Genomic DNA, 16267 nt, shown 5'->3' with positions numbered 1-16267 from the left:
CTGAGCTTGCTGATTTTTCTACAGACATTTCATGACCCAACTAGGCAACATCATCAGTGCTAGGAGGGAATGGGGTTTGTGGAGAGGAGGAAGAGGAAGAGGAGGAGGAGGAGGAGGAGGAGGAGGAGGAGGAGGAGGAGGAGGAGGAGAAAGACTGTGGAATTCTTGGTGCTCTCTGAGCTTGCTGGTTTTCCTACAGACGTTTCATGACCCAACTAGGCAACATCATCAGTGCTAGGAGAGAATGGGATTTGTGGAGAGGAGGAGGAGGAGGAGGAGAGGACTGTGGAATCATTGGTGCTTTCTGAGCTTGATTGCTTCCTTGTAGACCAGTGATTCTCAACCTTTCTAATGCCGTGACCCCATAATACAGTTCCCCATGTTGTGGTGACCCCCAAGTGGGTGTGGCCACCAATAAGAGGGAGTAGGACAGCTAGGGAAAAGGGAAAAAAATGGCAGACAGCGTGGTTTGGTGACCCCCGTGAAATGGTCATTTGACCCCAAATGGGGTCCCGACCCACAGGTTGAGAACCACTGTTGTAGATGTTTCATGACCCCACTAGGCAACATCATCAGTGCTAGAAGGGAGAGGGGAATGGTCAAGGCTCAAAATGAACTAAGGCTTGCGACCAAAGTCAAAAATAACAAAAAAAGCTTCTTTCAACATGTAAAAAACAAGAAAAAAGTGAAGGAAACGATTGGTCCATTAGTGGGTGAAAGTGGCAAGAAGGTGACAAACAACAGGGAGAAAGCAGAACTATTTAACTCGTGTTTTGCATCTGTCTTTACACAAAGGGAAAAAACAGACCAACCTATCAAAAATAGTGCCATAAAAAACAAAACAGAAACACAAGTTAAGATAGGCAAGAAAATGGTTAGGGAGCACCTGTCAAGCCTAGATGAGTTCAAATCGCCAGGACCAGATGGACTACACCCCAGAGTTCTCAAGGAACTGGCAGATGTGATATCGGAGCCACTGAACTATATTTTTTTTTTTTTTTTTTTTTTTTTTTTTTTTTATTAAAAGTTTTATAAATTTTACAAAAAAAAAACAAGAACAATACAGAACAAAAAACAACATATACAAAAGAAAAAAAAAATTAAACAATACATATAAAAAAAACCCCCCACCCCACACCCCTCCCAAAAACCCTCCCTTCCCCCCCCCTGAGCTTCCCAGAGCAGAATATAGGCTTAAGAAATAATAATAAAAAAAAAAAAAATAAAAAAAATAAAAATAAAAATTAAATTAAAAACTTTATATTTATATATATAAAAAAGATATCTATAATATATATAAAAATAAAACTTATGAAAAAGCTATATAATATTTTTGTATACCCAATCTAAATTGTATAAATTTTATCCATTTGTCCCAGATAGCAAAAAACTTCTCTTGCGTTTGTTGCTTTAAGAAAGCCGAAATCTTTGCCATTTCTGCCAGATAAGCTACTTTAAAAAACCATTCCTGCAGTGTAGGCAAAGATTCCTTCTTCCAATATTGTCCAATTAACAGCCTCGCGGCTGTGATCAAGTTTAACATCAACACAACCTCCTCCGTATCACAATCTGTAACAACACCCAACAAAAACAACTGCGGAGTAAATTTTACCCTCCTTCTAAAAATTCTCTGGATATTCCACCATATTTTGATCCAAAATGCTTTTATCTCTCTACATGACCACCAAATATGATAATAGGAAGCCTCCTTATAACCACATCTCCAACATTTAGGTTGCACGTCAGGGTACATGTAAGACATTTTTTGTGGATCAAGGTGCCATCTATAAAACATTTTATAAAAATTCTCCCTTAGATTCTGTGCTTGAGTAAATTTGACATTTCTCACCCAAATAGTTTCCCAGGTGTCCAATGAAACTGGCTCACCAAAGTTCTGCGCCCATCTAATCATACAATCTTTAATTAGTTCCGTTTCTGAGTCCAATTCAACTAAAACCCCATAAATTCTCTTAATGTGGGTTTGTCTTTGATCCTTCAGTTGCTTAATAAGATTTTCATCTTCTCTAAGAAAACCCACCTTACAATCCATCTTCCATCTATCTAGTAGTTGCCTATATTGGAACCAAGAATAAATAAAATTTTCTTGTGCTAATTCTTCCCGTGATTTTAATTGCCAGTTTTGTCCATCCCATTTAAGTAACTGTCTATAAGACACCATATCCATTTTAACCCCTCTTTTTATTCCTTCTATCGCATGCCAAGGTATAGCCCATAATGGTACTTTAAAATCACTTTTATAATATTTTCTCCAAATCCTAAGTAAAGAAATTCTTAAAATATGAGATTTAAAAGCCCAATCTATTTTTTTATTAAATATTAAATAGGCATGCCACCCATAAAGTAAATCCCATCCCTCTAGATAAAGTATCTCAGAATTTGTCAAATTTACCCAGTCACTAATTAATGTTAAAACCACCGCATCATAATATAATTTCAAATTTGGTACCTTGAGTCCGCCCCTCTCACGGAAGTCTTGCATAATTTTGAACTTAACCCTTGGTTTTTTCCCTGCCCAAATAAATTTATTGAGACCCTTCTGCCACTCATTTAAATTAATCTCATTTTTCAAAATTGGTAACATTTGAAACAAAAAAAGAAACTTGGGTAGAATATTCATTTTTATCACTGCAATTCTTCCCATTGAGGGATAATTGCAGCTTTTCCCAATTCTTCAAGTCTTTCTGTACCCCGACCCACAACCTTTCATAATTATTTTTAAATAGTTTTGCATTAGAAACAGACAGCATCACCCCCAAATATTTTACCTTATTAACAATCTCAAAACCCGTCGAGTTAACCAAAATCTGCTTCTCCTGACTCGACAAATTTTTAGGTAAAATTTTAGTCTTATTTACATTAATCTTAAAACCCGAGACCAAACCATAATGGTGAATCAACTGTAATAAGTTTACTACAGAATAATCAGGTTGCGACAAAGTAACAACCAAGTCATCCGCAAAAGCTCTCAACTTATATTCTTTTTTATTAACATATATTCCTTTAATTTCCTGAGACTCTCGAATTTTAATCAATAATATTTCCAATGTTAAAACAAACAACAATGGCGATAAAGGACACCCCTGTCTAGTACCTTTCTCTATTGTGAAAACCTCCGACAAACCTCCATTAACAATAAGTTGTGCTGTTTGTTTTTGATATATTACCTTAAGGGCTTGTAATATGTTTTCACCAAAATTCATTTCTTCCATTACTCTTAGCATAAAATGCCAATTCAGTTGGTCAAATGCTTTTTCAGCATCTAAAAATATGAGCCCTGCAGGAACTTGGTTGTTCTTATCTAAGTATTCTAATAAGTTAATAATTTGTCTAACATTGTTTTTCATATACCTTCCTGTTATAAACCCTGATTGATCTTTATGCACAAGATGATGCACCACCCTCATAAGCCTATTTACCAAAATTTTTACAAATATCTTATAATCCACGTTTAAAAGAGATATAGGCCTATAGTTTTTTGGTAAAGTAAGATCTTGATCCTCCTTTGGAATCAATGATATAAAAGCACTACGCCATGAAGGAGGAATCTCTAAACCCTGTAAGATACCATTAAAAAGATCATTTAATGGTTGAATCATCTCCTCCATTAAAGCTTTATAATAAACAGCTGTTAACCCATCCGTACCCGGTGCTTTCCCTAATTTCAATTGTTGAATTGCTGAGGCGATTTCCTCCTTAGTAATTAAACCATTAATTTCATATTTCTGATCCTCAGTCAGTTTAGGAAAACTTGCCTCAGCTAAATATTTATTTATATCTAACAGTTGTACATTAGTAGATTTGTATAGGTTTTGATAATAATCCAAAAAAGATTTTTTAATTAATTCCTTCTGAGAAACTAGTTTACCCTTATAATTTATTTTCTCTATTATTCTCAGTCTCTGTTTCTTTCTTAATTGATAAGCCAACCATCTCCCCGGCTTATTAGCATTACAAAATGTATTTTGTTTCATAAATAATAAATTGGTTGCAGCTTGATCTGCTATCAACATATTAAATTGTGACCTTAATAACTTTACAGATTCTTTAGTACTTTCATCAGAAGGATTTAGAATCAAAGCCCTTTCTTTTAGTTTAATTTCATCTTCAAGTTCTCTACGTTTCTGAGTCTGATTTCGCTTATAAAAATTATTCATTTTTATCAAAACACCGCGCATAAATGCTTTACCTGCATCCCATACCATTGACATTGAAGTCCCCTTATACATATTCAAAGCAAAATAGTCCTTTAAACACTCCTTTAGTTTTTGAACATTCTTCTCTTGTCTAAACAAATTTTCATTAACTCTCCAGGATCTTCTTTCCTCTTTCTCTTGAATCAACTCCATCCAAACTGGACTATGATCCGTCAGTGATCTAGGAAAAATCTTTACATTCTTTACTTTATTATACAAATCCGTGGTAATCAAGAAAAAGTCAATTCTTGAAAAAGATTGGTGTCTGTCAGAAAAAAAAGTAAAGTCTCTCTCCTCTTGATTACGTTCCCGCCAATAGTCCCTTAATTCCCAGTCTTCTTTCATATCAAAAAAGGCTTTAGGTAGCCTTGCTTGTTTAAGAAAAGGAGAGGAACCTTTCTTATCCCTTTGTGTATCTAAGACACCATTCCAATCACCCATTAATACCACCGATCTATAATCAAGCAAAGTTATTTTTTGGTGTAACTGTTTATAAAATTGTTCCTGTTGTTGATTTGGAGCATAAAGTCCAACTATAAGTACTTTCTTACCATAAATACCAAGTTCAATCATCACATATCTCCCCTGGGGATCTGATTCTACCAGACAAGCTGGCAGGTTTTGTTTGACATATATAACAACTCCCCCTTTCTTCCCAGGTGCAGGAGATATAAAATGAGATCCCAAACGAGCATTAACTAAATATTTCTGATCTTTAAGTAGAATATGAGTTTCCTGTAAACAAATAACATCATTGGTATGTTGTTTCAAATAATAAAAGATTTTTTTCCGTTTCTGAGGAGAATTCAATCCATTAACATTCCAGGTCAAAAACTTTGCCATCTCCCTTGGCACGCAGCCTGGAGAAGACACCATCAAACTCTGACAGAGCTGCGTGTGTTGCATAACTCTTGGGTCTTGCTCCTCCCACCGGCGGTGATGCACTTCCAGGAGAATTCTCTTTGGGCTCTTTTTTACGTTGCTCTTTCTCTTTACGCTTATAAGCTGCACGAGTCATCCTCTGCTCTTTAGCCTCCGTTTGGCGTTGCTTTGCCACTTCTATCATCCCTGCGGAAACCAAATCTAGTGCCTCAGATTGCTGCTCAGGTTCCTTAGCACTCAAAGATTTCCGACCAGATGAAGTTGAGCCTGCACTCAGGACCGAAGTATAGAAATCTCTAGCTTTGTCAACTGTGTTCAATCTGTAACGTGTCCCAGCATGGCTCAAAACGATACCCATCGGAATTTCCCATCTGAATGGCATCGATCTAGCTTTAAGCTCATTGGTTAAAAAAGCAAAGTCTTTCCTACTTCTTAAAATTTTAGATGGGATTTCCTTTAGAATGATGACATCTTGGGCGGCAATCTGAAATCTTTTGTTGTAAAAAGCTTGTATAATCTCATTCCGCAGGGACTTCTTTGTAAAGTAAATCACCACATCTCTGGGCAAATTCTTCTGCTTAGCAATCCAGGAGTTGAGTCTATAAATTTTTTCTACTTCTCTCTGTAATTCTCCTTTATCCATATCCAAAGCCAGCGCCAGATCACTAAGAACCACCTCCATCAAATCTTGATTCATATCTTCCTTGAGGCCTCTAATCCTCAGAGCATACTCCATTTGTCTGTATTGAAACATCAAAATATCTTCTTGTGAGGAGTCCACCTTCCTTTCCACGTCTTGAATTTTGTCATCTAAAGAGTCAACTTTGTCTTCCACTTCCTCAAGCCTTGCATCGAGCTTAACCACCACAGTAGCCAAACCTGAAACAGCTGCCAGTATATCTTGTCGTAATTCATTATTATTTTCTTGCAATTTAGACTTTATCCCCGTTATCTCTTCTTTGAGATCAGATTTAATTTCTGATTTAATCTGTGAAACAAATTGAGTCATTTCCTCTCTCATTTGAACTACAATCTCTCCCATTATGCCTCTAACCTCTTGCACTGAAAGTCCAGGTAGAGGAGGGGAGGGTGGTGGCTGAGCCGGTGGTGCATGTTTAGATTGTTGTTGTAGCTGTGCAGTGGAAGTTATAGGAGAAGAAATAACCTTGGGTACTGAGGAAGGCTGCTGCCTCTTTGAAGCCATTTTAAAAAGCACAATTATCACTTCCCTTTCCCCTCCAGCCAAAAGGGAGGAGGAAAAAAAGAAAAAAAGAATTTTTAAAAAGAGACAAACTATAATCATTAAAAGTCCAGAATAAATCCCAAGAATAAGTAATAAAAGAGCAAACAATTCAAAAAAAAAATTCTAAGCCAAAAGCAAAAGCAAAAGCAAAAAACAATCCTTAAAAAGGGAAAGTAAAACAAAAGAGAAAGGAAAAAAAAAACTCCGACACTTTCAAAACGCCATCTTAAGTCCTTTCACTAATATAACAAAGAAAAGGAGGAAAAATAGTAAAAATCAAAAGATAAAAAAATAAACACCTAAAATATAAGAAAAAGTCCTTTAAACTGCTCCGTCCGTTTAAAAATTACTCACCAAAATGCTGTAAACACGGAGATAGAAGCGGCGGTTTCTTTTGCTTCCAAGGAAGCAAAAACAGCTGGGAGGCGGAGATCAGCAAGAGCTCCGAGGGAACACTCCTTTCACCCCCTCTAGAAATAAATCCAGAGGGGGTTCAGGGGTTCTACCTCTACTCTTGCGTTCTCTATCCCTTCCCTTTGCCCGGGAAGGGATTTCCGAGCCGCGGGCCAGCTGATGCGCGCTGCGCTCCGCGGCTCTGACACTTCCCCAGCTGGACGGCTAAAAGCTAGCCGCCATCGCCGTCGCCTCCCACCGGAAGCTCCTGAACTATATTTTTCAAAGATCCTGGAACACAGGGGAACTACCAGAGGACTGGAAAAGAGCTGATGTAGTTCCCATCTTCAAAAAAGGAAAAAAAATGGATCCAGGAAATTACAGACCTATCAGCCTGACCTCAATACCTGGGAAGATCCTGGAAAAGATAATCAAACAACGAATCAACGAACACCTAGAGGCAAACAAAGTCATTACTAAAAGCCAACATGGGTTTGTCAAAAATAGATCATGCCAGACAAATCTTATTGCATTCTTTGACCAAGTGACAAAATTAGTGGATCAGAGGAATGCTGTGGACATAATTTACTTGGACTTCAGTAAGGCATTTGATAAAGTAGATCACAACCTACTACTTGACAAGATAGAAAAATGTGGGGTAGACAGAACCACCACCAGATGGATCCGTAGCTGGCTGACCGGCCGTACTCAGCGAGTGGTCCTCAATGGAACTGCATCTATATGGAGGGAAGTGTGTAGTGGGGTGCCCCAGGGCTCTGTTCTGGGCCCAGTACTCTTCAACATCTTCATCAATGACTTGGATGAAGGGATAGATGGGGAACTCATCAAATTTGCAGACGACACCAAGCTGGCAGGAATAGCCAACACTCCAGAAGACAGGCTTCAGATACAGAAGGATCTGGACAGACTTGAACACTGGGCACTAACTAACAAAATGAAATTCAATGGTGAAAAAAGCAAGGTTCTACATTTAGGCAAGAAAAACCAAATGCACAAGTACAGCATAGGTGGCACCATGCTCAATAGTAGTAACTGTGAGAGGGACCTCGGAGTCCTAGTAGACAATCACTTAAATATGAGCCAGCAGTGTGCTGCAGCTGCCAAAAAGGCCAACACAGTGCTAGGCTGCATTAACAGAGGGATAGAATCAAGATCACGTGAAGTATTAATACCACTCTTTAATGCCTTGGTAAGGCCACACTTGGAATACTGCATCCAGTTTTGGTCACCACGATGTAAAAAAGATGTTGAGACTCTAGAAAGAGTACAGAGAAGAGCAACAAAGATGATTAGGGGACTGGAAGCTAAAACATATAAGGAACGGTTGCTAGAATTGGGTATGTCTAGTTTAACGAAGAGAAGGACAAGGGGGGACATGATAGCAGTATTCCAATATCTCAGGGGCTGCCATAAAGAAGAGGGAATTAAGCTATTTTCCAAAGCACTGAAGGCAGGACAAGAAGCAACGGGTGGAAACTAATCAAGGAGAGAAGCAACCTAGAACTAAGGAGAAACTTCCTGACAGTGAGAACAATTAATCAGTGGAACAGCTTGCCTCCAGAAGCAGTAAATGCTCCAACACTGGAAGTTTTTAAGAAGAGACTGGACAGCCATTTGTCCGAAATGGTGTAGGGTTTCCTGCCCGAGCAGGGGGTTGGACTAGATGACCTCCAAGGTCCCTTCCAACTTTACTATTATTATTATTATTATTATTATTATTATTATTATTATTATTATTATTATTATTATTATTATTATATACTAGCGGCTTATGTTGTGTTGCTGGGAGTCTTCTTGGTGATTCCTTGATTAGACGATTAGGCCTCTTGTACATAAACAGAGAGCAAATCCCAGTCTCATTTAGCTGCACCCATTCAGTTGGGTTGTCAGAATCTGGCTGGGGAGGTCGCAGATGACCCTGGCAGGCTGCAACCACAATCAATAACATGCTGGTTGGCCAAGTGCCCAACGTTTGATCATGTGACCAGGAGAATGCAGTGACGGTCGTTAAATGCAAGGCCCGGTCACTTTCAGAGCCATTGTAACATTGAACGGACACTAAAGGAACAGTTGTAAGTTGAGGACTATTAGTAGCCTTTAAGCTTCAAGAACTGTGATCCTAGGGATGCTGCAATTTAATTACAGGACTGCCTGTAATTAAATGGAATTTATGAGGTTCAGGATAGCCTTGGATAATTATGCTAAATGTATAGATGAAGGCTTTACCTCATCTTTTCTCACTTGGACAATGTGGAAAACCTCCAGGTCTGGGATTTTCTGCTTTCCCAGGGATTGCCCTGATCAAGAAGTGGACTAGATGACCTCCGAGTCTCCTTCAGCCTCAACTCATATGGTGGCTTCTCCACTGGCTGCGGAAGGAGATCTGGGCACTGTATCTCCAGCTCTGTTTGTCTCCCTCTTTCTCTGTTCTTTAAACATCAAAGCTCCAAGCTAATTAAGGCCTCCTTTTTGTTAAAAATGTTTCAAGAGAAAATGTAGAAAGTACTTTTCTTTTAATAACTAGAAAGATAAGGTTAAACCAGAATAAATTATTTTGGTAAGTCTTTTTCAGAAATATGAAGAGTTCTCTTCTTTTCTCTTCTCTCAATTTTCTTTTCCTCTCCCTTCTTCTTCTTTCCCTTTCCTTCCCTCACTTCCCCATCTATCTACTTTCTTTCCTTTCCTTTCCTTTTCCTTCCTTTCCTTTCCCCATCTATTTACTTCTTTCCCTTCCCTTCCCTTCTCCATCTATTTACTTCCTTTCCTTTCCTTTCCTTGCCTATCTACTTCCTTTCTTTCCTTTCCTTCCCTTCCTTTCCCTTTCCCATCTATTTACTTCTTTCCCTTCCCTTCCCCATCTATTTACTTCCTTCCCTTTCCTTTCCTTTCCCTTGCCTATCTATCTACTTCCTTCCTTCCTTTCCTTTCCTTTCCTTTCCCTTGCCTATCTATCTACTTCCTTCCTTCCTTCCTTCCTTCCTTCCTTCCTTCCTTCCTTCCTTCCTTTCCTTTCCTTTCCTTTCCCTTGCCTATCTATCTACTTCCTTTCTTTCCTTTCCTTTCCTTCCCTTCCTTTCCCTTTCCCATCTATTTACTTCTTTCCCTTCCCTTCCCCATCTGTTTACTTCCTTCCTTTCCTTTCCTTTCCTTTCCTTTCCCTTGCCTATCTATCTACTTCCTTCCTTCCTTTCCTTTCCTTTCCCTTGCCTATCTATCTACTTCCTTCCTTCCTTTCCTTTCTTTTCCTTTCCTTTCCTTTCCTTTCCCTTGCCTATCTATCTACTTCCTTCCTTTCCCTTCCTTTCCTTTCCCTTGCCTATCTATCTACTTCCTTCCTTCCTTTCCTTTCCTTTCCTTTCCTTTCCCTTGCCTATCTACTTCCTTCCTTTCCTTTCCTTTCCCTTGCCTATCTATCTACTTCTTTCCTTTCCTTTCCCTTGCCTATCTATCTACTTCCTTCCTTTCCTTTCCTTTCCCTTGCCTATCTATCTACTTCCTTCCTTTCCTTTCCTTTCCTTTCCCTTGCCTATCTATCTACTTCCTTTCCTTTCCTTTCCTTCCCTTTTCCCTTTCCCCTTTCCTCTTCCCACCCAAAAAGTCCGATGAAATAGAACCAGGAACTCCAAGGTTTTCTTTCCTTTCATCCTGAATTGTAAATAATCTGGAGAGATCTGAAGAACGTGCCAAGAAAAGTCCCCACCAAGGAGCCCACGGTCTGCATTCTGCACCGGAGGACGTCAGCCACTATTTTCCACGTGACGTGAGGGACCCTTTTCTCTTCAGCCTATTTCTATGCCACCATCCACCAAAACTTTTTCTGGGGCACCGCAGAACTAAGTGGAAATTAAGCTGTGGGGTGTAAAAATTAAACACTGAGATAAGCACTACAACAGGTGAGGCAATATAATATGACTCTCAACCGAAGGAAGAGTTCATATAATTTGAAAGCTGCAAGGGAAGGTTTTTTTTCCCCTTTCAAAATGTTTACATCCCCTCAGTGGGCTTCTAAACCTGTTTGTGAATCTTTTCCTAAACTATCCACTCCCTCAAATCCAGTAATGCATATCATTGTGTGTTTTTCTACTGTGTACGCTTTTCTCCCTAATGTATAGGTGTGTTACATAAATTTGCTAAAGGTGGCTCTAGGTAGGTAGATTTGAACATGAGAAATACAATCTGACATTTGTAGAAATGCAAAGAGGAGAGAAGGAGAGGGAAGGGAAGGGAAGGAGGGGCAGAGGGATGGAAAAGAAGAGGAGAAGAGAAGGGAAGAAGGGAAGGGAAAGGTGGGCAGAGGGGAGAGGAGAGGAGAGACAACAAGAGAAGAGAAGAGAAGAGAAGAGGAGGAGAGGAGAGATGACAAAAGAAGAGGAGAGGAGAGGAGAGACAACAAGAAGAGAAGAGAAAAGAAGAGAACAGAAGAGAAGAGAAAGGAGGGGAGGAGATGGGAGGAGAAGAGGAGAGGAGAGGGGAGGAGAGAAGAGGAGAGGAGAGGAGAGAGGGAGGGCAGAGGGGAAAGGAGAGGAGAGAAGAGAAAAGAGGAGAGGAGAAGGAAAGGGAAAGGGAAAGAAAAGGAAGGGAAGGAGGGGCAGAGGGATGGAAGAGGAGAAGGGAGAGGGGAGGGCAGAGGGGAGAGGAGAGGAGGGAAAAGGGAGGGCAGAGGGGAAAGGAGAGGAGAGGAGAGGAGAGGAGAAGGGAAGGGAAGGAGGGGCAGAGGGATGGGAGAGAAGAAGAGAAGGGAAGAAGGGAAGGGAGGGGGAGGACAGAGGGGAGAGAAGAGGGGAGGGGAGGACATTTGGGACTGGAATTTCTATTGTTAAGTGATTGCAGTTGTATGTCGAGTTGGACCTGATTATACAGGTAGTTCTTGGCCACAACCGAGCCCTCGATTTTGTCCCTACGTAAGACCGTTGTTAAGTGAATTTTGCCCCATTTTACGACTTTTCTTGCCACAGTTGCTAAGTGTATCCCTTCAGCTGTTAAGTGAATAACCTGGTTGATAAGCAAGTCTGGCTCCCTCCTTGATAGCAGTCTCCCAATATCTGAGGGGTTCCCACAAAGAAGAGGGAGTCAAGCTACTCTCCAAAGCACCAGAAGGCAGGACAAGAAGCGACGGATGGAAACTCATCAAGGAGAATCCCAAAGGTGTTCTTTTTTCGAGAGGCAACTGGACTTTCTTGTTTCTCCTTTGAAGACGTTTCGCTTCTCCTCCAAGAAGCTTCTTCAGCTCTGACTGGATGGTGGGGAAGGGAAGGATTTACACTCCTTGCAGACAGCTGGTCATTTGCCTCCTTTTAGAAGTTTACCTGTGTCCTCAGGATCACCTGAGTGGCGCAAATGGGACTTCCAAGTGGCCTCATTGACTCTCTAAAACAGTGATGGCGAACCTTTTGGAGACCGAGTGCCCAAACTGCAACCCAAAACCCACTTACGTATCGTCGGGTGCCGGGTGGGCGTGGCCCATTGGGTGGGTGTGGCTGCAGCAGTAATGGCAGACTGGGTGGGACTAAAAAGTTCAATCAATCAATTCCAACTTTCCGAGATCTTTTTTTTCCCCCGTGAGAAGTTGAAATTGACTGATTGAACCTTTTTTTTTTTTTGCACACGGCGGCGGAGGCCTAAAGCGAAAAGGTTTTATAAAACCCAGCTGAAGGCCTAGGACTGGGGCGACGGCGCGCGTGCCCACAGAGAGGGCTCTGAGTGCCGCCTCTGGCACGCGTGCCATAGGTTCGCCACCACGGCTCTAAAAGAATGCAAATGCCCAGGAAGGAATATAAATCACTTCCCTTCCCCACCCATCCAGTCAGAACTGAAGAAGCTTCTTGGATGAGAAGTGAAACGCTTTCCAAGAAAAACAAGAAAGTCCGGTTGCCTCGTGAAAAAGCCACCTTTGGGACAACCAGGACCTGGATTAACTGAGCATCTCCATAGACATTTAATCAAGGAGAGAAGGAAACTAAAACTATGGAGGAACTTCTCGAAAGTGAGAACAATTAACCAGTGGAACGAGTTGCCTCCAGAAGTTGTGGGTGCTCTGATACTGGAGGTCAAGAGATTGGACACCATTTGTCTAAAGTGGGATAGGGCAGGGGTAGACAACCTCGGCTCTTTTATGACTCATGGACTTCAACTCCCAGAATTCCTGAGTCAGCATAGCTGACTCAGGAATTCTGGGAGTTGAAGTCCATGAGTCATAAAAGAGCCGAGGTTGTCTTCCCCTGGTATAGGGTTTACTGCTTGAGCAGGGGGCTGGACTAGAAGACCTCCAAGGTCCCTTCCAACTCTGTCATTCTGTTCACTTTGATCAGACAATACAATGCCCCATTTCCTGGTTCCCGCTTCTTTACCAACATTTGACCACCGTCATCAAGAACCAGACTGGACCCAGCTAAATAAAACACTTTCTCTGTATTGTCCTGATGCACATCACAAGGGGCGTTATCACCAGAATTATTTAGCTTATATCTCTTTTTTTTTTGAGCTACCGCAATTTGGGCAGCGATGTTGTAAAGATGTCCATCACCCACAGTGTACTTATTCTTTTCTACCCTCCTTTGAGATGGCCGGTGGTTTTTTTTCAATTTGCCAGGATGATCACCAGGGGGACGATTCTGTCTGGTGTCCAAGCTTGAAGGCATTTCTGAATTAAACAGACCTCTAGAAGCATTTGCGCGTTCTCCAGGAAACCATCATTCTCCTTCCATCGCTGTTGAGGTCTTATTCTGATCTTTCCGTTGGGTTCCTGGCTTTTGTTGCCCTTGGGTTAATTTTCAGCAATGGGAGCGATGTGTTTCTGCCAACAGGGAACGTGGTTGCAGGTTGGATACGGGTTGTTTTCGGTCAGCTCGCAACGTCCCACCGATTTCTCCTGTTGCCACAACCTTATCGCCATCAAATGGGTGACCACCATCACTTTCTGCATGCAGAGAGGACAGGTTTTGTTTCTGGCTTGGGTGATGTGCCAGAGGTCAATGCATCTGCTGTGAAAGGCGTGGGAACACGAGAGCACCTTCACACCATCGTACTGCAGGTACCGATCCAAGCAAATGGCACATTCCTGGTATTTGGAGCCAGTCAACGAAACACGGACAGATTCCTTCTCAGGTTCTTGGAGAAGGTAGCTCCTCCTACTTCTCTTCCTCTTCCTCTGGGATAGATAGTGCTCCGTCAGCAACATGGCAACAAAAGTGGCCGACACGGTAAGACAGACAATCCAACAGGTGTAGAACATGGCAATCTGACAACAAAAGCCAGCCGGCTTGAGGAGACACCGGCAGGCATTTCTGACCTCGAGACGAGAATTCCCAGAAGCCACTTTCCAGGCGAAATGAAAATGTTCACGCCTCAGGATGGCGACCATGGATCGTCCAGAGCAGTGCAGATGTTTGAGGATCTTTGCTGTCTCTTCTGTAGAGAACACGGTGGGGATGTGAAGGTGCCACTTGGTGCCCGGCTCGCTCACCATGTTCTCCAGCATTTGGGAACTCACGTTGTGCACAACGGCAGCGTGGGAGCCAACTTGTTGGACGTGAAGGATCTTCTTGGAGAAGGAACAGTTGGGCTGATGGAAGAGGACCACGAAGACAGAGGAGGATGGTGTTGGCTCTTGGATGTGATGACAGGAGTTCAAAGGCTTCACCTTCACCCAAAGGCCCAGGAGTCCTTCGGGAGGGAGCAGGGGCTGAAAGAAAGCTGGTAGAACCCCAAGATCGAGCGAGGTGACGTTATGGTTGCAAGAGGCATGGCTGAAGGCCTTGACGGTGACGAGTCGGAGAATCGAGAGCAGAGTAACCAGGTGCCAAGATGGTGAAAATGGAAATCTCATGCTGGTTGAAGGTCCTGGAGATCTTAGCAGGGACTTAGCCCTCCTTGAAGGTCAACAGGGTAGATATGCAACTGAGGGGAGAAACGCTCTTATGTTCCGGAAGAAGAGCTGTAGCTTCTAGATGGCTGAGCTTCCATAGATTCAAAAGCTGTAGGTGAAGTTGACATATGGATCTGGGTCTTCTTGATCTCCTCCCCTCTCAGCAGGCGTGGCCTGCTGGTTGCTACTAAAACAATTGCTCTGCACTCCCTCCAGGTGACCTCCAAGATGTTTCTTCAGTTGGTCCTTTGTGACCTCATCATGCTGTCTTTCCCTCCATTTCTCCCTGCCTTCCCTTCCCTCCATTGGCTTCTGGGAACTAGTTTGCTAAGCAGGTTCCTCTGCCGTGGGAACTGGAGGTGGTTGACATTTTGGGGGAGAGTTAACTATATGGAGAACTATTCTTCCATTATTGGTAACCTTCTCCAGGAAAAAAATCTATTAATCATCATCTTTCTCCTCCTCCTCCTCCTCCTCCTCCTCCTCCTCCTCCTCCTCCTCCTCCTCCTCCTCCTCCTCCTCCTCCTCCTCCTCCTCTCCCTCCCATTCTTCTCTTCTCCCTCCCATCTTTTTCCTCCTCCTCCCCCTTCTCCTTCTCCTCTCTTGCATCCTTTTCCTTCTTTTTCTCCTCCTCCTCTCCCTTCAATTCTTCTCCTTCTCCTCTCCCTCCCATCATTTTCCTTCTCCTCGTCTCCTTCCAATCCTCCTCTTCCTTCTCTCTCACATTCTTTCCCTTCTCCCTCCTCTCCTTCTCCTCGTTTTCCTCTCTCTCCCATCCTTTTTCTTCTCCTCCTCTCCCCCAATCCTTCTCCTTCTCCTCCTTCTCCTTCCAATCCTCCTCCTCCTTCTCTCTCACATTCTTTCCCTTCTCCCTCCTCTCCTTCTCCTTCTCCTTTTCCTCTCTCCCATCCTTTTTCTTCTCTCCCTCCAATCTTTCTCCTTCTCCTCCTTCTCCTCTTCTTCCAATTCTTCTCCTCTCCCTCCAATTCTTCTCCTTCTCCTCTCTCTCCCATCCTCTTTCTTCTCCTTCCCCTCCCCTTCTCCTTCTCCCTCCCATCCCCCCTCCTCCATTTGTGCCCTGATTATTTCTTTATTAGTGGTGGCAGGAGTACTGTTCTTGAAAACATTCCCTGGGAGACATTTCTTTATAGTTCTTCCCCAGGATTATTGGAGAGTTGCAAGCCAGGCAGATTATGCAGAGTTGAGTGTGTGCAGTGAGTTGTTAGCCTCCACGCTCCTTAGCCCTGGCATCAAAAAAATACAAAAAAAAAAAAAATAAAAAAAATAAATGAGCCCAAGAATTTCACAGTCTACTTAAAAGAATTTCATTCTCATTCTGTTCTCCTTAAAGAACTTCCAGAGCAACTTTAGTCTATAGCAGGGGTAGGCAATCTTGGCTCTTTTATGACTCATGGACTTCAACTCCCAGAATTCCTGAGCCAGCATGGCTCAGCTTGGAAACTTCTCCCTTTCCCCTCAGCATGGCTGGCTAAGGAATTCTGGGAGTTGAAGTCCACGAGTCATAAAAGAGCCAAGGTTGCCTTGGTCTAGTGCAGACATGTCAAACACAAGGCCCGGGGACTGGATGCGGCCCATGAAGTGGTTTCATGTGGCCCGCGAAGGCATCCTGGAAACAGTGAAGGAATGGCC

At 42.4% G+C, this 16267-nt stretch overlaps 1 protein-coding gene across 1 annotated transcript; it reads right to left on the bottom strand.

Moving 5' to 3' along the window:
- Window positions 1–13221: 13221 nt before the first annotated feature.
- LOC120316081 (E3 ubiquitin-protein ligase RNF167-like) lies at window positions 13222–14883 on the bottom strand. The gene has a single exon (XM_039361270.1). It carries the CDS (start codon window positions 14576–14578, stop codon window positions 13517–13519), a length of 1062 nt encoding a protein of 353 aa, XP_039217204.1. The 5' UTR covers window positions 14579–14883; the 3' UTR covers window positions 13222–13516.
- Between the last annotated feature and the right edge of the window lie 1384 nt (window positions 14884–16267).

This window comes from Crotalus tigris, unplaced genomic scaffold (genome assembly GCF_016545835.1).
Source record: "Crotalus tigris isolate CLP2741 ecotype Arizona unplaced genomic scaffold, ASM1654583v1 scf7180000019234.360953, whole genome shotgun sequence".
NCBI classification, from domain to species: Eukaryota; Metazoa; Chordata; class Lepidosauria; order Squamata; family Viperidae; genus Crotalus; species Crotalus tigris.
The sequence above is the reverse complement of the archived record's forward strand: the minus strand, read 5'-3'. Positions and strand labels throughout refer to the sequence as shown.

Excerpts from the sequence above, each read along its gene's own strand:
- LOC120316081 (XM_039361270.1), bottom strand. The coding sequence starts at position 14,578 with ATGAGATTTCCATTTTCACCATCTTGGCACCTGGTTACTCTGCTCTCG.